The sequence below is a fragment of the Tyto alba genome, unplaced genomic scaffold, assembly GCF_018691265.1.
Source record: "Tyto alba isolate M040663 unplaced genomic scaffold, T.alba_DEE_v4.0 Super-Scaffold_45, whole genome shotgun sequence".
In the NCBI taxonomy this organism is placed as follows: Eukaryota; Metazoa; Chordata; class Aves; order Strigiformes; family Tytonidae; genus Tyto; species Tyto alba.
The window spans coordinates 42,537,185-42,556,873 of record NW_024881321.1 but is presented as its reverse complement, the minus strand read 5'-3'; the positions used below and the strand labels follow the sequence as shown (position 1 = coordinate 42,556,873).

At 41.9% G+C, this 19,689-nt stretch overlaps 1 protein-coding gene across 1 annotated transcript in view; it reads left to right on the top strand.

The window, feature by feature from the left end:
• The first annotated feature begins 41 nt into the window (after positions 1–41).
• The window catches only part of EIF5B (eukaryotic translation initiation factor 5B), a 38,884-nt gene continuing 19,236 nt past the window's right edge, over positions 42–19,689 (top strand). The window contains exons 1-6 of the mRNA XM_033004927.2: positions 42–364; positions 16,269–16,394; positions 16,487–16,571; positions 16,967–17,618; positions 18,085–18,305; positions 18,486–18,636. Of these exons, the coding sequence (XP_032860818.2) occupies positions 57–364; positions 16,269–16,394; positions 16,487–16,571; positions 16,967–17,618; positions 18,085–18,305; positions 18,486–18,636 (1,543 nt within the window). The 5' untranslated portion in view covers positions 42–56. The remainder of the gene's footprint in view (positions 365–16,268; positions 16,395–16,486; positions 16,572–16,966; positions 17,619–18,084; positions 18,306–18,485; positions 18,637–19,689) is intronic.

Here is a 19,689-nt window from a genome sequence, read left to right as displayed (position 1 = left end):
GCGCACGCAAGCCACACCTCTCCAGACGCGTTCATCGGCCGGGAAGGCCGGCGCACATGCGCCGCGCCGGCGCGGGCGGAGCCGTGTCTCTGCCGCTCGGGAGGGGCGGGGCCGCTCCCTTTCCGCGCCACAGCTCCGCCCCACGCGCGGCGGATGCGGTGTCTACGGGGTCGCGTCCCCTTCCCCTGCCCCCCCCCCCCCAATGCCACGCCCCCCCCCCCGGAACCGCGCTCCCCACGGCACGCCCGCCGCCTTTCGGGGGGGGGGGGACGCCTCGGGGTTGGGTGTGTGAGCCCGGGACAGTCCCCCTGCCCCACCCCCCACGGGGGCGTAACGGCCGGGAGCCACGGGGCCATGCCGTGAGGTAAGGGTGGTGCTGCGGTGAGGGCGGGCGGGGCGCTCCGGCGGGCTCGGCGAGAAGACGGAGTAGCCGGGGCTTGCGATCTCTTTGCTCCTCTGGCAAGTGCGCTAGAAGATCCACGGATTTAAATAATGCGATATTAAAGTGTGTTTGCAAAAAAAACCAAACCAAACCAAAACAAAAAAAAAGCAAACCCCTCAAGTGTTCTGCTTTCTTGTTTCCTGGAAATCTGACTCCCTGCTACCGAAGTCTGCTGATTCGGAAGATAAGGTTGCCTTATCTGCAGCCTGCTGGGAGCCTGGGTGGGAGAGGCTGAGGAGGAGCTGTAGCTGTGTAAAGGCCGAGAAGTAGAATGTGAGGGGTTTAGGGAGTGGGGTGAGGTTTAGGGTGGTGGTCCTGAGGGTGAAAGATGGAGAGAACTGTGAGGCTTGCTCTGCCCGCCAGAGGATTTACTGTAACGGGATGACGCCAGTGGCTGAAGCGGTGCAGCTCTCAAAACAGATGAAATAGTGTGATGTCTGCGACCTGCTCCATCTGGCTCTGCTCTTGAGGAGTGTGGCTGGGAGGAGATGAGGTTGCACCCGAGAGCCCCTCCGCCGGTAACACACACTGTTTGCTGCCTGACTTCTGTGCCATATTCCTGCGAAGGCCGGCGTTCACCTGCCCCATGGTCTGGGCTCTCCCATGAGAGAGCACAGCACCGTTTCAGCTCTCGTGCTGCAAGGCTGCTTGCAGGGGAGAGGAAGGAAGAGCTCTGTATGCTGAGAAAATCTGCTGAGGAGGGAGGGACATACCATATTTTTAACGTTGCTGCCTGGCAGCCAAACTGCCTGAAGAGGAAACTCTCCCAAGAGTGGAGTTTGGTCAGTGCCCCCGTGCTGAGCTGTAAACCCAATGCCACCAGCCCTGACCTTCCCGTTTTGGTGGGAGGCCACCCACCACCGGGTCTGGCAGTGGACTTTTCTCCTTCACACTTCACCAGCGGTGTGGGTGAAGGACCAGCTGATCCCCGTCTCAGGCAGCACTCACCCACTTGCCCTGCACCCAAGTTACTGCCACCCTCGAAGCTTTCTCCACAACCTCTCTCTTCCCCTGCTTTGACCCAGCTGTCCCGTTTGCCTCCAGATAAAAGTTTTCTGAATGTGTTTATTTAGGCTAGCGAGTCGGGTTTTTTCGTGTTTTTTTTTGTTGTTGGTTTTTGTTTTTTTTTTTTTTTTTTTTTTTTTGTGTGGCTGAGGCGGGCTACAGTCCTGCCGGGAGTTCTGGGCCTCTGATGCCGCCCCCTGGGGAGGCAGGAGGGAAACTCCGGCTTTGGGGCATCACTTCAGACGTTTGCCACGTCTGCCTGAAGGACCAAACCCTCAGCAACCAAGCCGATTTCCAGAAGCCGGTCGCTGTCACCCCCCGCGGCTCCGCGGCTGGGCCGAGAAGCGTCGCCCGTTACCCCCGCACCCCCCTCCGGCCGGCAAGGGGCGCCATCGCGCAGAGGCGCCGTGCCCGAGGCCCCCCCCATCGCTCGCTCGTCGCGGGGCAGGCCGGGAGCGGGCGGCGGGCGCGTGCGCGGCGCGCGGCGGCGGAGTGGTGGTGGTTGAGGGGCGGGGGGTGGCGGAGGCTCCTGCTGCTCCTGCTTAACCGTATGCGCGGTGCGGCGCGCGGGCGGCGCTGAGGTGGGGGACGGGCGCCGCGGCCGCCGCCGCCGCCGCCATGGGCAAGAAGCAGAAGAACAAGAGTGAGGACAGGTACGGGCGGGCGGGCGCGCGCCACTCTCTCCTTGCCTCTCGCCGCCCCGCTCTGCGGGGCCGCTGACAGTTCGGCGCTGAGTCAGGCCCTGCCGGGGCTCTCGCGGGCCTTGTCGGGGCGGGCGCGGCTCGGTGGCCGATGTTGGGGCGGCGGGGGGGGGGGCCGCCGGTCGTGCCTCTCGCCCCAGGGGAGCGGCACCCGGCTCTGCGTGAGGGCCAGGCCGGCCTCCACGGAGGCCCGAGGAGCCGGCGGCCGGCCCGTGGGGTGGGTGTGGGGGCGAAGCTGGCGTCGCTGGGAGAGACTTGGCTGTCGCCGCTGGAGCGGCCGCGTTGCCATCGCCGGCTTTGGGCGCCCTGTGAAAGGTGCTTCCCCGAGCACGGCCCGCCTTCCCGGGGAGCCTGTCTGGCAGCGGGTGGTGGCAGGCGGCCTCTGGGTGTAAGCGCAGGTCGCGGTTGTCAGCTAAAAAAAAAAAAAAAAAAAATCCTGCTTGGTTTAATTACAGTGTCTGAGGGGTTTGTTTGGTTGTTTGTTTATTCTTATTCGGAGATAGTGCTGTAGATCGTGATATAACTGGAGCGACACGTGTGTGGTTAATAAAGGCAGATGCTAAATATTTTAGTGGTTGGAGGATAAGAGGATCACTTCCATGACTATGTACATATCATCTTGGATACTACCCCATCTGTGAACTTTTTTTATGTGTAAGAGATTCTTATGATGGCAGCTGTATTAACCATTTGGAACACTGACTGGATAGCGCTGTCTATACATAGGCTAGCAGGAGAGAACATATTGTTACTTGTCACTATGAAATAATAAGTACAAAGATACAGTCAATTTGGAGAGTGCTTTTAGTTGCTAATACCGACAAGGAGTTAAATGAAAACTGACATCTTAAAATGAGTATAAACTAGAAACTACATCTTTTTTTGCTTACCTAGACTGCTCATTTTTTACATCCTTTTTTGAGTCATTGTTTATCTTATAAAAGCACTCCTTTTGGTGGCTGTTTCACAAAATATTATTTCCTGTCCGAGTATTTCTTACTACCTAGATGTGCATTCCATTAAGATGTTGATATTAGTGACTTAAGGTTGTTACCTTTTACCAGGTTAGGGTGTGAACTGTTTTAGTTTCCCTGGTCCTTTCTGGGTAATGAGTATTTTGCTTGTCTGACTATTTCTTCCTCCCACCTTTTGCCATACCATGTGTGCTGCTTGCTCATGTCATTACCAGCTTGTTCCCATGGGCTGTATTTCACAGGTGTATCTTCCTAAGCAGTTCTGGCAAGGAGAGGAGTCAAGTGTGATTTGAAAGAGAAGAGAGAAGGGTTGGACCTTTGTACTCTAAAGGAAAGAAGGCCTAATGCTTGTCTTTGTACATGCTGTGGTAGATGCCAGAATCGTGCAGAAGCCTTTGGGTACTTCTGCCTTCCCCTGCTGCTTGGGCCCTTCCAATGACAGTGGCTGGTGGGCAGGGGACGCTCTGAGAGTCTTGGTGCCTACAGGATACCTTGTTCTCTTTGTGTATCTCCACACATATTGCTCTGTGTCTGTAAATTACCGAGCATGTGCTCTGCTCGGGCGCTATGTGCAAAATCTCATGTCTAAAAAATGGAAGCGTGCCTTAAAAGAGACACCAAGAATTTATGGTTAGAATAACTGAAATCTTGAGAGCCTAACGATTAGTAATTCAGATCTATGTGTTACAAAAAAAAAAAAGAGCAATAATACAGTTAAAGTATTTACACTTACTGTCTCACTGCTGCTCTGAGTCCTAAGGTCAGTGGTTTCATCCTGGTGGTGGTGAGCTCTTGCAGCGATTTGTCAGCATCAGGTGTCCTTCACAAGGAGAAATATGATCATTCATGTTGATGGTTTTGTTTTCCTCACTCTAGGATTCACTGGAGATTGTTTTTATATGTTTGCTAATGTGCTTATATGCCTTTGCTCTTAATTGGTTTGCAGCTCCGTGTTACACTCATGTATATAAAAGGCACTATATGTTAGACACTGTTTCTTTCTTGTTTGTTACCCCTAAAACCAGTTTTGTCCAGGTCTGTGTTTCTCTTAGCTGACTGCTGGTGAGTTGTGGGGTGCCCAGTGCAGAGTCCTGTACAAGCCATCTCTGTATCCCAGCCTGCGCTCCTCTCCACTGCATCCCGTGTTGACACTTCTCAAGGCCTCTCCTACCACACCAGACCTGTATTTCTATACACCACATCATTGTTGTAGAGTTGTGAATATCTCCTTTTATACAGAGTGACTGCTTGTTGCTGCTATCTATATGAAACTATGGTTGCAGCATGCCTGGGTAAACAAAAGTAGAACCAATTAGGCATAGGCACCTTGTCAATTACAGAAATTGCTGTGGTAGCTAAATCAAGTAACAGTTGCAGGCAGGTCAAGAAAAGTTCAGCCAAAGTGAGCCTGACAGGCATATAGTCCTAAGGCCTTGCAAATGCAGTGCAGAGCTTACGGATTGCCACTAGCAGTGGCAATACTGTGGGACAGGGCTATACAGTTGTATGGCAACAGGAGGGATGATGTGGAAGAATTAAAATGTGCAGAACAACAGGATGGTTAGACTGGGTGTATTTTATATCAGGGAGTTTGAGGGGACAGGAGTAAGGACGGACATGCAAGGCCAGAGATGTTTTGGAGTGGGCTCTGCCTGCAGAGGTACCCTCACTGTCCGGTGGTGTTGTTTCTAGGTGACACCCCTCTGAATGTCCAGTTCTGTCAAACGAGAGGCTGCATCACATGTTTGCATCTGTATCTTGAAGTTGGACTTCAACATCCCCCATCAGTCTCCCTTCCATTCCCAGGAGAGTGAGAGAGGAATGACACTGTGTAATCAAATATTTCCAGCCGGTTTTGCCTCCTGCATCATCAGTTCTACGCTATGCAGTGTTATCTGTTTCCTCCTCCTTTTCTTCTCTCCTTCCCCAACAATTATGTTACAGATAAAATCCCTTATATCCCTTTTGGCTGCAGTTCCCAAAGCAGTTGGCAGCTGAGGGACGTAACTTGCAGTGCAGAGGAAGCCTGTGGGAAGATGCTGGTGGTATGTCTGTGTTGTGAATATTGGTTTGAGAATTGATGTGACAGGAAGGAGTTTTTTTGCTTGTTCTCTGACATACTGAGACAAGTTATGGAAAGTACAAGTCATCTTTACTCCACTTTTCTCCCCTCACCCCCATAGCTTTGACTTCTGCTGTGTAGTTTCCTCCTTTCATTTCATCATACTGATGAGTACTGGTATGTGTCTGGAAAGTGTGCTGGTAAATGAGGGTGAGGATGAATTTTGTCATGGGAACAGGGAATAAGTACATAGTGACAAGACCCTGAGTGAGACAATAGCTATGGTGAGCAGGGAAAGAATGGGAGTGCAAGACTGTTGCCTGTTATGGATACAGATTGCTACCTCAACAGATAGACCTACAAATCTGCTTCTACTATACCTGCGTCTCTGTTATGCTCCTCTGGAACTCTGTTACTGACTTCTGCTCCTTGATGTCTGCGCATCTCTCAGTGATGAGCATATTTATCTAGAATGGTCAGATATACGGTCACTTTAGGAAAAACTCAGTGTGGTGTGTTAGAAAAGTGCTTTGTAAAGGTAGAGAATGTTTTGGGTCATAACTAACTCCTAAGCCATATGGAAGTTGTTTTAATTGTTTCCCCCTTGGAATTTTTATGGTTATGTTGATCACTTGTTTTCAAATGAAACTTTATAGTGAATCTTTAAATAAAAAGATGAAGTATCTGAGTTTTCAGGCTTTCTAATTGGAAGAGTAGGAGTTCTGATGTGTAGTCTAGCTCCTCTTGGGAGTGATGTGTCAAGCTTTGGTTCTTGGATAGAGCTTTAATGGCAGAAGGTATGTCAAGGTTCTACCCTGCTGTCTTTGAGTTTAGTGTAAGATTTTTCTTTTAAATGTGTGGGAAGAAAGGCTGTTAAACTACAGAACTGTGCTTTGAATTCAAGCCTAACTGTTGCTGTAGATTTCCAAGTCAGTGTGCTATATGCTGCATGTTAGAAATTACTTCCTGACTGAAATATGGATCTTGCCCCTTTGGTGTTAGCTTTTCATGTGTTTTTGTTGTTCTCCCACCTTTAAGTCATCTTCCTTTTCTCTGAATAGTTTTCCCTAGTTTCCAGTCTTTAGGTGTGTTGATTCTTGTGCCCTTTGATATTGTGAACTGTTGCCCAGGCATACCACTCTGATCATGCATATTGCTTTAGAAGTTGCAGGTGCCAGTTGTGATTCTGCAGCCAAGAGTGAACACTGCTGCTAAAATAAGACTTACAGCGCTGTTGCTGATGCTATGTATTGCTTTCTCTTCTGCAAATTAAATTGCTGGCATTGTCTACTGGTCATTCTGTTTGGCTCTTTTATTAGTGTGTTAAGTAAAATCTTCTTAATGGTCCGTGGGAAAGTGCTGTGAGGGCTAGAAAGCCTATGAACACCTGTAGTTCAGAAACATTCTATACACCAGAAAAGGTACAATAGCTATCTCTCTCTCTGTTTCTCAAAAATATTTCCACAAACAAAGCTTTCTGCGGCTCCCTCAAGGAGAACAGCTGATAAACCCTTGAATTTCCTGTTTTGTAAATCTCATCTGGAAGATGACAGAATTTTGTACTGAAGGATGAAGTAAACCAATGCAAAATAATTTCTCCATTATAGAAATTTATTAGCCTATTCTATGCAAATGTATATTTCTGTTCCTTCCTCCCAATGTATTGTTTTTAACACAGACATTTCATATTTATAAGAAAACTATCTTTATACATTTGTTGGATTTTTTTTTTTTATTATTAAGCAAAGCATCATTGTAAAAGGACTGTAAGGATCTTCAAGTATTTGTGGTAATGGCAACATAAAACAAAAAGCACTGCAGGACACTAAGAGGATTGTTAGAAGCAGCTTTTCTTGTCGAAATCTTGATTCTCTTAATCTGTTACCTTCACGAAGGCATCTCAGCCTTATGTATAACTACTGTTTGTGAAAAATATGAAAATAGTACATTGCAAGCCAGCAGGAATTGCAGAAACTGTTCTCTCAGTTCTCTGAAGATCTCTGGAAAGCCTTGCTCAGAATACAGGTTTATGTTAAGTTAAACCTTGCTGCTGTTGTTGACACTCGTAATAGCAAGCCAGACGAGCTGACAGCTCTACATAGCTTTGCTGGTTTTAATTGCATTAGTACTGTCATATTTTTCTGAGTCTGGACTCATGTGCATTGCTGCATGTTTTTTCTGTGATGTTCATCATTAAAAGCTGCCTAGGAGCGAAGGTTACAGTTCTAGACAAAAATCTCCAGTTTAGTAACTTTTAATGCTTGCATAATATTCCTTTTCTTCCTCCTTCTGCAAAAATAGTCCCCACGATTTATTGTGATACCCAATATTTCCATAGTAGAGGAAATAATTTTTCTACACACAAATTATACATGCACATAATTAATTTGGTCATGAAGTTTGGCTTGCTGAAAAAGTACAGTGCAGTCTGGTGGGTGTATCTTACAGAAGATGTGTTTTGATGATCCTGGTGTTTGCAGCACTGATTACTTATTCTTCCTGTATGTAAATTATTTTTTTTTTTTTTTACAGTAGTCTAATGGAGATTTTAAGCATTAATCTGTTACCTTAACACTGAAATGAGTTCATTAGATACACGCTATAAGAAGAAGTATTGGTTTTGATTATAGTTAATGTAGGTAGGCATCCTTTACTTTTCAGGATTAGAGACAATCTAAAGTGTATTTCTTGAAGTGTACTAAATTATATTTTTGTGATGTATTTTGTTTTTATACAATGAAAGATACACAGGATATGAAAGTTGTGAAACACTGGACTTGGGGGTAATTTCTGACATCTTTGCACTTTTTCTAGACAAACAAAACCCAAAAGAGCTAGTTCAGGGAAGACCAAATGCTAGTTCTTCACTTGGTGTTTCATATTCCATGCTTTTAGTCATGTTGTTCTTTTGAGGTGTGAACACTTAAACTGAACCTTGAAGAACTGTTTTCTTCCGGAGCTCTGTGTTGCCAGCTACTAGCCACAACAGAAGCTTTTTTGCCTTGGAATTTTGCTATACCTTTGTTTAAATGGGAATTTTAGGTTGTGGTGAGCATTTTTTCTTTTTTCCTTTTTTTTTTTTTTTTTTTTTCCTTAAAATCTGGGTTGTATGAAGGAGACTTTTGTTTTTCTATGATTTGTTGGGGTTAAAAGTTATGTTTTCTATCTCTTTTTTCAGGAGGTTTTGCTTAGCTGCTAGTTATTCCACTGTTCTTTTCCCCCAGCCAAACTTGAAAGAGAAGGCATGAGTCTTCAATATTAAGAAATGGAATCATTGTCTTGGGAGCCAGAATAAAAAGCAATTAACCCTTTAGTCAAATTTTACTTCCTTGCTGTCTCATATAATTAGGTAGCTTTACCAGCTTACTTAATTTTACTAGGGAAAAATAATAGCTAGGGTGTAGTTTCACATCACACTTAATTCACTTGAGCTGTTAGACATTCCAAACCTTGTGGTTTTACTCATGCTGTCCCCAGCTGCATGCTGTAACTACTTCCATTGCATTAGATTCAGTGCTTGTCTACCCAGAGTACAACTCGGGTGTGTGATTTGATCTGCCACCAGAAAAGTGTTTTCTGCAAGGGCTTGTGGTTTTAGGATTGCCTGAGCTGATGAGAGTGTGGCTGGGAATGGGGAAAAAAAGTCACTTCTCCCCTCCCCCACCCCATAGTTGGAGGAAAAAGCAAGGGGAGGGTGGACTTTTTTGTGGGGCTGTGATTTTTTTTTTTTTATTTTTTTTTTTTGTTTGTTTGTTTAAGCACTGTCAGCTTCAGTGGTGGGTTGCGTAGCTGCTGCTCACGTGGACACTCGTTCACTTCTTGGGCTGAGAAGGGAATGCTGTTCATTCTTTCCTGAATTTCAAACCGTCTCAAACATATCATTTAAATGTTTTCACCAAAAAAATTGAGGTCGCTGCTTCTACTGTTAAAAGATAAGTTTGTGATATTCACATTCTTTGATAGGTAAGAATGAGAAAAAGGCCATGGCTTTCTTTTCATGTTGTGAATAGCCTTGCTGAGCCAGCAGATGCTTGCATTTTCAATTCCATAACCCACTTAAACAAGTTGGTGGTGTGTGGTTTTGAGCAATTAAATAATTACTTACAAAATGCTTTAAGTTCTGTAGAATTTTAAACCAGTTGCTCTAAAAACTTTTTTTGGAAGAGAGAATGCCCATTTATCTTAATACTTACAACTAAAACCAACTACAGATATGCCATTCAGCATTGGTAATTTGCTAGTTTTGGATAAGCTTGTATTTAGAAATACACTCTTACTACTGGGCTTGTGACCCACATATAAAGAGGGTGGGTGATGTGCTCTGGGGCAGTAATGGTAAAGACCTGCCTAAAAGTGTTGGTTTTACTCGGTCTAAAACTATTGCAAAACCAAACACATGGAAACAGATGGTTCAGCTTCTTTTCAGTCTTTTTGAAGTTCAAGGACATTTTTTTTAAGCAAAAGAAAATGACATAATGACAGTGATGCTCCTTTGAAGGTGGTTAGAAGAGCTGGTGTCATGTAAATGATGAAATATTTCCAAAGTTGCCTCAGCAAAAATAAGTCTCCTGATTATGCAGGAATGCGGGCAGTGAGTTCACAGTAGTGACACAACTTTCTTGCTGTGTTGACTCAGACTCTTCTGCCCCATGCACATGAATGGTTTTTTTTTGTCTGTTCTTAATTGTACAGTGTGTTCTGACATTTGAACTTCATCTTTACAGAGACAGCTTAAAACCAATCCTAACAAGCATACTTCTAATGTAATTTGACTTGGTTTATCAGTTCTAGGATGATGGCATGCTTTAGTAATCTATTTGTGTCAATCAGTGCAGTGGATCAAAAAGAACTTGTAATCTTTGAGTCTGCACGTACCCTTTAGTTTTAGCTTCAGCAGGAGAGTGTTATTCTGTTGACTTTGGTTACAAAGCCGGATGCTGGATTTCCAGTAGTGAAGGGCTTGTTCTCATTTTAAACTGAATTCTTCCATTTAATTTCTGCAGTTTCATTTAGCTAATTTCAGTAGAGTCAAATCGGTGTAAATGAGGACAACTCAGCTCCTTTGTATATTGCTAATTAATCCCGTTGCTCTATTCTTTCAGTTCATGTATGGATTAATGGTTTCCTTGGCTCTTTATCTTATGCTGCCTAGTCAAGACGCCATCTCTGTTGCACGTAGGCACATGGTGCCTATGTATAATGAAGTTTTACCCTGTGTTTGGGGATATGTATTGTAGGCATTAGAATAAATGCACTCAAAGTCATAATTGTGTGTGGTCTTAGGAAAGAGTGTGAGGAAAGCATACATGTTTGCTTATGGTCTTGCTAATATAGTATGCTTGCCTGTTATCAGAGTATCTGTGAAATGCTGTTGGTGTGGGTTGGCTCGCAAGGCTATCCTTCACTGCAACCTGCCTGGAAAGCTGGAGGAGCTTGTTTGGCAAGGAAGGGCAGTTAAACATTTCAGCTGCAGAAGTTCACTGAGCAAAGAAAAATGCTAAAAGTCTATTGACTCTTATTTTGATTGCACTAGTCCTGTCTTCTTTGCGTTTGGCCTTGTTTTCTGGGGCAATGCCCAGGAAGTCTTTCAAGTTTCTATCCCTAGATTTGTCTGTTACAGAGATTGTTGCATGCAGTATCTGTCCTTATTATGGAAGCTTTACACTATGAAAATCCCTAGTGATGAATATATGAACTGTACCAGTAGTTGGAGTCATTTTTTTAACCTTCCATGTAAGAGAAGTGATAGATAATTAACATGTACTTGTAACTGTTCTGAAATACTTTGTTAGGAACCTCTGATGGTTTTTATCTTATTTCAGAATTGTAAGTTTAAGTCTTGATTTGGATGATGACAATCTCTGTTGTGGTGAGATTTGTGCTAAATAACACCTGTAATGTTCTAGACTGCATAAGAAAAGGTAAAACTTCAAACTCCAAAAATACATCTTTCTAATTGTGCCCAAGTGTTAGAAACTATGGAACTTTAACTGTTTGTAAGCAAAATGGTGATGCATACCCTTGAAAGACTAAAGCAAACCCTAGTATGTGGAAACTAGGATTAATGTCAGCTTGAACATCTGTAAATCAAAGCTTGTGTTAGGTTGAAAGGGTGAACTCGGGCCTCATGATGGGTTCCACAGGGAATTTCTAGGTTCTGGCTGTTGCAGCCTATTGCATCAGAAAAAGAGCTTGCACCAAAGCTGTGCTTTTCTCATGTTTTAAACACCCTCCCCGCTCCCCGCCCAACAAAAAAAAAAAAAAAAAAAAAAGACCAACACCTTAAGCTATATACTATTATATACTATTTTAGTATTTTCTTAGCAGATGCTATATAATAGCTGAGGTTTTTGGCTTTTTTACTGGGATTCTAGTCTTAAATATTGTTTCCTTGCTGTACTAGCAAGAGAAACACTGATGTTTTTTATACAGACTGTACATCTATCAGTCACGAGGTTTTTCCACTTTTCTGACTCAATAGCTTGCAACTGTGTGGGCTCTTATAAGTAGGATTGCTACTGGCTGTCTTTTCACATCTAACTGAGCAGCGGTAGGTGACAGCTCTTCGTTTGTTTTCTAACTCTGCTTTAATCTTCACACTGAAAATGTTTCGTATTTTCTCTTATAGGCAGGATTTGGGGTTGTAGCTTTATTTGCCACTGGCTTTGCTTAACATGTAATACAAGTATCTTAGGTTGTGTTTTGGAGTGTCACGCTTGATACTGGCTGGATTTGATGCTTTGATTGCATGAGGTGTTGAATTTCCATTGTTGCCTATGCCTGTCTTAAAAAAAAAAAAATCTCCAAACAGTTACTTGGGATGATCTGGGTATATTTGATCCTGGTTTGATACAGAATGGTATGCTAGCACAGCATTTAACTAGTGACTCAGTGACTATTCAGAAATCTATTTGTGAGTGGTTTTCCCTATGTAATGCAGGTTTTCAGTAATCTGTGCAGACAACTTATACTGGAACCCTTTTGGGCAACATATGATTTCTTAATGTCATTTCCAGGGCAGTAAGGTCAATATTTTTCAGTATAACGTAGGTGAATGTGTCTATGTGCTACTTTAAAAATGCTTTGGAATATTTTGTAGTCTTATATTGCTGTAACCTAAATGGCAAAAGGCAGTGAAATTATGTAGGGGAAATGTAGAGCGCTTTTTTTTTTTTTTTTTATCAGTGATGTAATTCTAGAGAAGAGTAGTTTTGGTATCTGAAATGTGGTGATCTCTGCATACTTGTTATTGATTACTGCTATCTCCTTTTATTAGCCTGGCTGCTGGATCATTTCCCTCTGCATAGCTTTGTCCGGTATTGGGTACAGACCTCCATGGAGGAATGTCTGCAGCCATTTAATGTTCTGCAGATTGCTTGTTTAGGCTTGAGTGAGGTACACACACCTAACTCTTGCTGTAATTTATTGCACTGAAATGCTGTTTTAGCAATATCAGAACTCTTTTCATATCTGGAAGCAAAAACAGAGGAGGGAATCAAAAGTAAGAAAGGTGGCTTAGGCTTCACTTCTGAAAGAGATGAAAGTAATTCAGGGAAAACAACTCCTTAGCAGTGAAGTAGCGCTTTGCTTTTGGTTTCACACTTTCCAGACCTCCTTGAACCTCATGTGCTGGGGAAACATGGGGTTACCTTGGTGTGTGAACCTGATCAAAAGCAAGCCTCCTTGGAGTCCAAACCATTCTGAGCTTGAATTGCCTAAGGTAGTGAGGCTATGAAGTCTTCATATGAAAGCAATTCGAGGTCAGAATTGAATGGTGTTTTCAGGTTCCTGTATTGGGCACTCTTAGGGTTGGGGTTGAGAGCCGTGTAAAGGCTGAGTGGAGGGGCAAGAGAGGCTGTGTGGGGACCTTTTGGAGGACTTGGAGGAGGTTCCTGCAAGAGCATTTGGGTTTATGAAACATGTTTGGGGACTACTTGAAAAAGTTCCTAGGTGTATCTTCCAGTGCCAATAGGAAAGAAGCTCTCCTGTTATGTATCTAAGAGCAGTGGGTGCCTTACGACATAAGAATTACCCAGGAAGAGAGGGAGGGTGCCGTCTCAATCTTTTCAACGTTCTTTTATTGTGAAATCTTAGTGGCATATTATTAGTTTTAAAAGGTAAGGAAATTCAAGGTCAGTATGGGAATACACTCTTAGTAATGGAAGGCAATATTTGAATTCCTTAGCTTTCCAATGATATTCTCGCTTTACAGTTCTTAAGAAGAATTATAACTGTATATCTAAGTGCATGCAGCCTTAATTTTACTTTTCACTTCATCGAGGCTCACATGTTTGAAGCTTGCTGTCACACTTCTTAGTAAATGGAAATGTAGTGGAAAGGATAGATTTCCTGGAAACCATTGACTGTTAAGCAGTGGAAGCCAAGGTTGGAAAGGCTCTCGTACTATTATTTATGCCACTATTGTGACAGCTGAAAAGTTTTCATTATTATTCCTAAACTGTTCTTGCTGGTGGGTGCTAAAGCTTAATGTTTGTGAATTAGCTTTTTCAGTGTTTGATTTGAGAGATTTTTTTTTACCCAAAGAAGTTTTCTTCTTCAAGGTTCAGTTGAAGTGAATTGATTTAAAAACAAATAACCCCCCACCCCACTAAAGTCTGTATCCTGGAAGACATAAGGTACCATAAGCATCTTCTTTGCTAGTAGCATAAAAATTGTGGTTTATGTTTGGACATAACTTTCTGCAAAGTTGCAATGTGAAAAGTCAGCCTTGAGAATGTCCATGTGAATTATAAGATGTTTAAAGGCTTGGCTCTTTAATATCTGTACAACCATATGGTTAACATCCTGTAGTAGTGGAAGCAGTACAGTCATGGAAGAAGCAGTAGTAGAGCTTGTATTTTGGTCTCTTCAAACTATTGCAAACTTTGATTTGACTCAGCCTCCTCCATTAGCTCCTAGAGTAGGAGGAGGTAAGCAAGTGTGCTTAAAACTGATGCTGCACTTAATGCATAAAGAAATGTGAGGGCCTATGTGTAGGCCTAGATGTAATATCGTTAGCCTGATATTAGGGCTTTAACTCTAGATGTAGAGATGGCTGTTGGCATTTTTATTTTGGCTGCCTACGTACCCCTGGTGCACAGACACTTAAACTGCTTATGAATACAGCTTTTAAATTGCTGAAACGTCAAGTCAGCTCTTCTTAAGGTGGAAATGTCCAAAAAGTGTATTCTTTCCTCTTGAGAGAGGTAGGGATTGGTTTAGAAATCTTGCATTAACTATTTGAGTTACATTTCTTTGAGGAATGTATTACTTGTCATGTGAGAACATAAGAAGTACTACTAGATGTATTCAAGGCGTGTTTTTTGTTCTCTTGACTAAAAGTAAGTATCTCTGGTAATAAAGATGCTGGAAAGTGAGGTGCTTCATTGTGCTGCTTCTTGGCTTGTTCAGTCTATATAGAAGAAAATTTTGAGATCTTGAGAATACAAATAATCAGTCTTGGCCTTTAAAAGAAGGAAGTGCATTGTTGCTTACTTGTGCTGTTGTCACATACAGACAGTTTGGTGACTTGCTCGTGCCCAGTATTTGGGATAAAATGGGTTTATGAATGTCAACATTCACTTAAACTTGTAAAATGATTCTCTCAGACCTCTCCTTTTGCAAAGGGAACTGCAACTTACTGAATTTCAGAATCTTTAAAGGAGTAAAAGGAGTAATTAAGCACTTGATTTTCTGTATTAGTATTCAACTTCTGGGTTTGTAAATATGCAAGGCTGAGGCTCTAGTAGTTTAGAATTTGCTGATATCTTGGAGGTCTTGAATCTAGAAGAAATTTATTTCCCTTATTTTCTGGATATAGATTCAGGTGTTTAGTGGGTCAACCTGTGTCTGGATGATTTGTCCTAAGTGGGTGGTAATTGAGACACCGAAATTGTGAAGAAAAAAAGAGTTTTCTGCCCATGCATCTAAGAAGGAGTTAGATGATATGTTAATAGCATATAGATTAAATGGTTTTTGAAACTGCGGGCTGATAAAAGTAGCATCCTAATGTTTGCTACTTTAATAGACCAGTTTTGTTCTGAGTACTGGAGTTCTAAGTGTGAAGCAGGTAAACCTCTTTTCTTCCAATTGTAAGAACAACAGTTGGAAAAACCTCTGGACACTAGACTTGGTGTTTGCTCAATTCTTGTGGTATGAGTCAAGAAGAAGGTGCATCTGAATTACAACTATTGATACAGGACAGGAAAAAAGCCACTTCTGCTTAGTTCAGATTAAAGATTATTTATAGCAAGAAAAGAAAATGCTTTTGAAAGGGAAACGTGATATGAGACCTAATGTGGAAGGATGCATATTTCAGATGCCTCATGAAACTTCTTTTGGCTTTCTTTAGGCCTGGGAGAGGTAATACTAAGGCAAATTGCTTGCCAACTGCATTGGTATTTTTTATGATCTGCTTTAGAGTCTGACTTGGGGCTGAACTGCGTTTCTCTGAGTGAGCTCTTTTCTTGAAAGTTAAGAGTAAAACTTTTCAGTCTGATAGCAAAGCATATGCAACTGTTATCGTAAGTTGGAAGCAGTGAAGAATTTTCACTTATTTGCCAAAAAAAAAATACAGTAGTTTTTTTTTTTGTTTGCTGAAGGGTGTTTAAAGGAGCAGGCAAGTACCACTTAATAGAATTTCTGTTTACTAAATTGCAAGACTTCTTCTGTCTATGCTTCACCTTTACATTTTCATTATGGGGGCTGTTTTTCTATCAATGGCACCTACTGTGAGTTGAAGGACTGAACAATTTATCTTTTGGAGGAACAAACTTCTTCCAAGAAGTTTTGTCAAATCTCACATCTGAACTTTTAAAGTGAGTGTTGCAACAACTGAACATGTTTTACTGTTCCACCTCCTTTCAAGCAGATGACGTGTGAAGGCTTTTCATTTTCATACTATTGGGTGGAATAAGGCAATAGTGCATAATGGTTTGTTAAATGTGGGGCTTGCCGCTGCATTGCTTATGTCTTGTGATTGATTTTACATTTTGAAGCTTTTGTTTGGTTTATGCCAATGGCTGCTTCTTATGTATGCTTAACAGTTGAACTCTTGATAACTCTGCTTTCCTTTTGCATTTTAGTACAAAAGATGATATTGATATTGATGCCCTTGCTGCTGAGATAGAAGGTGCAGGAGCTGCAAAGGAGCAAGATCCTCAGAAATCCAAAGGCAAAAAGAAAAAAGAGAAGAAGAAACAGGATTTTGAGTAAGTTTATTTTTTTTCTATGATCTGTCTTATTTTATTCCGTTATTAAAAACCACAGTTACTTAAGTACCATGACTTCTTTCTTATTTTAGTGAAGATGATATCCTGAAGGAGCTGGAAGAACTGTCAATAGAGGCGCAAGGAGGGAAAGTTGACAGGGAACCTGCTACAGGAAAGGTGAATACTGAGAGGGAGGTGGGCTATTTAATAGCAAAGAGTTGAAATACAAGACACCTGTATCCCAGAAAAGTTTAGTGTTGCAGTGTAGTTGGAGATCCTATGTGAAACATGCAGATAGCATGTATTTTTAATTATACATGCTAATATTTTCATAATAAAGTCAATTGTGAGAGATTTTACCAGAAGCCATGTCTTCATACTGATAATTATTCAAAGTCAATCAGAATGAATTTTAATTGTAGGCTGAGGTGTAGTACACTCAGCAGGAATAGTTAGTGGTTTCAAACTTTGTCTTCAGTAAGAGGAGTTTTTCTTGACATCTCAGTGCTGCTGCTTAGCTCACAATAGCAAGTAATTTTTCATGGCTAATTATTGAATTGTTTAATTATCAGGTTGAAAATGACAATGAAGAAAGCTTATCAAAACAAGATAAAAAAAGGAAAGGAAAGAGTAAAAAAGCCAATCTGGAAAATGACTATGACAGTGAGGAAGTGGAAGATAAAGATAAAAAATCTAAAAAAACTCAGAAAGCAAAACAAGACATGCTTTCTGGCAGTGATGATGATGATCATGAGACACAGATTAAGAAAAGCAAAGGGAAAACGCAGAAGTCAAATAAAAAGCATGATCTGTCAGAAGAAGATGAAACTAACGTTAAGAAAAGCAAAGAGCGTGGAGGGGCAGTGTCTACAGGTGAGAGTGGTGATGAATCAGATGAGATCTCCCAGTCTAGAAAAGGACAAAAGAAAACCCAAAAACCAAAGTCTACTCCTGCTGCTGAAAGTGGGGATGATGAAGAAGAACCTTCATTCAAAGTAAAAACAGTGGCACAGAAGAAGGCAGAAAAAAAGGAACGTGAAAGGAAAAAACGTGAGGAAGAAAAAGCTAAACTGAGGAAGCAGAAAGAGAAGGAAGAATTAGAAGGTGGTAAAGAACCAGGAAAGACGAAGGAAGCGCCAAAAAAAGCTGAAGAGAAGGCTTTTCCTGAAGTCATGGCAACCCCTGGCACTGGGGAAAAAGGAGAGATGCCTGCAGGAACAGAGGGTTTGTAGAATGGTTTCTATATCTGTATTTTGATCACTGTAGCCTTTAGAAGAAGGCCAAAGAGTTAGCAGGCAGTGGAGATGATTTGTTGCTTATTCTGAATCGGGGACACTAGACATTTGGTAGCCTTGTCTGCTCCTCTGTGTTGGCTCTCGTGTGACTGTTTATTCTGGCCTGTAGTTTGTTCAAGTACATGGGAGAACAAAAGCTAGATGGTGAATTCTCATGACAATATATGCTTACAGTTCTGTATTGCAAACATACTTTTCCACTTCTCAGTTACTTCAAGACTTTAGGGGCTGACTTTAAGTTACAAAGTTTTGTTTTTTCATTATGAAGTGCTTATGTAGTAGCCAGTCATAATGTTCCTCATTTGGTGTTATTTATCAAATTTGAAACATTAATTGTATTTAGAGTATCTTTAAAATTTCTGGGGTCTTTGAATGTATGTCTCTTTTTCCTGTAGCTGATGACAATGACGGGGACAAAAAGAAAAAAGACAAGAAAAAAAAGAAAGGTGAGAAAGAAGAAAAAGAGAAAGAGAAGAAGAAGGGTCCCAGTAAAGCCACAGTTAAAGCTATGCAAGAAGCCTTGGCTAAAATGAAAGAGGAGGAGGAAAGGGCAAAAAGAGAGGAGGAAGAACGCATAAGACGATTGGAGGAACTAGAAGCGAAGCGCAAAGAGGAGGTACTGTGTATCTTACCCTGAGGATCGAACAAGGGAGAGGGTAATCTTAGCCTCCACCCTTGCTGGTGCAGTTGGTGGATTAGTCCTTAATATGTTTCTCATGAATGGAATATACACTTGGCCTGCTTTTGTCTAAATCATGCCTTAAAATTTCTGCATGTTTTTTTAACCATTTTCTAGGAACGATTAGAGCAAGAGAGGAAAGAAAGAAAGAAACAGAAGGAAAAAGAGAGGAAGGAACGTTTGAAGAAGGAGGGAAAACTTTTAACAAAAGCTCAACGAGAAGCCAGAGCCAGAGCGGAGGCTACTCTTAAACTACTCCAAGCTCAGGGTAAGTAGTAAAGTTGAAAATAGTAATAGTATTTAAACCCAAAAAACACCACACAACACCCCCCCCCCCCTTAAAACAAACACAGAGCGGTAAGGGGTATGAATTTTTTATATTTGAATCTGGAAGGGCAAATACTGAGTTGATTCCATGTAAAGCTGCTGAGTTGTCAAGGCAGGCAGTGTGTGTCAGACACTCCCCCCCCTGTTTTTTTAAGTAGGTTTAAATGTCTGTGTATTTTCATCTCACACTCTAAATATCCAGCTTTTTTAATACATTCTACCTGCAGTTTAAAAGATGTTGTGGAACTTAGTAAAAATCACTTCTTTCCATTGCTTAGTTCAAAGGCCAGGAAAAGCTGTGCTACAGGTCTTTTAAGACCAGTGGTCTGGATCCTGTTGGATTAATTCGTGTGCTCACTTAAGCCAGTGCATTGTTTTGTCTCAAGTTAGCTAGTCCACATAAGCAGTATATTCTTTTACATTTGCTTCAGGAAAAGGTTATAGAGGAGCTTTCCTCCTTTTCTGTCAAATATAGTCTGTTTCCATTGCAATAAAGTAAATGTATCCAATGTATTGTAAACCCATGTCCTAATGTATTCCTGGTAACTTGTTTGTGGCTAAGGAAAGAAACAAATTCCTGTGGGCTGAGCATCCTTTTTGTATGGTAGAGAGCACTGTCTGACACTGCTGGTGGGAATCTCTGTAGCTAGTAAAATGTTTGTATCTCTTAAACATACACAAAGGCCATTTATCATTGCTGTAGTTATTAGAATCTTTCTACTTGTGTGCTGCCACAACTGGATTTTTGTCAAGCCTATACAGTAAGTCACACAGTACCTGAAGGGTTTTTGAGTATTTCAGAAGGTGTGGCAGTAATTAAGTTAATTGAATCCCTTCCAACGTTACAGTGCTGTCTTTCTGGTGAGGTGAAGATGAAGCTGATGAATGGAACCTGGCATTATTTTAATACCTGAAAACATCTTATGTTAAAAACCAAAAAATAAACCAACCCTAAGACTGAGCAAAAGGAAAAATACTATCTAGTGAAAAACCT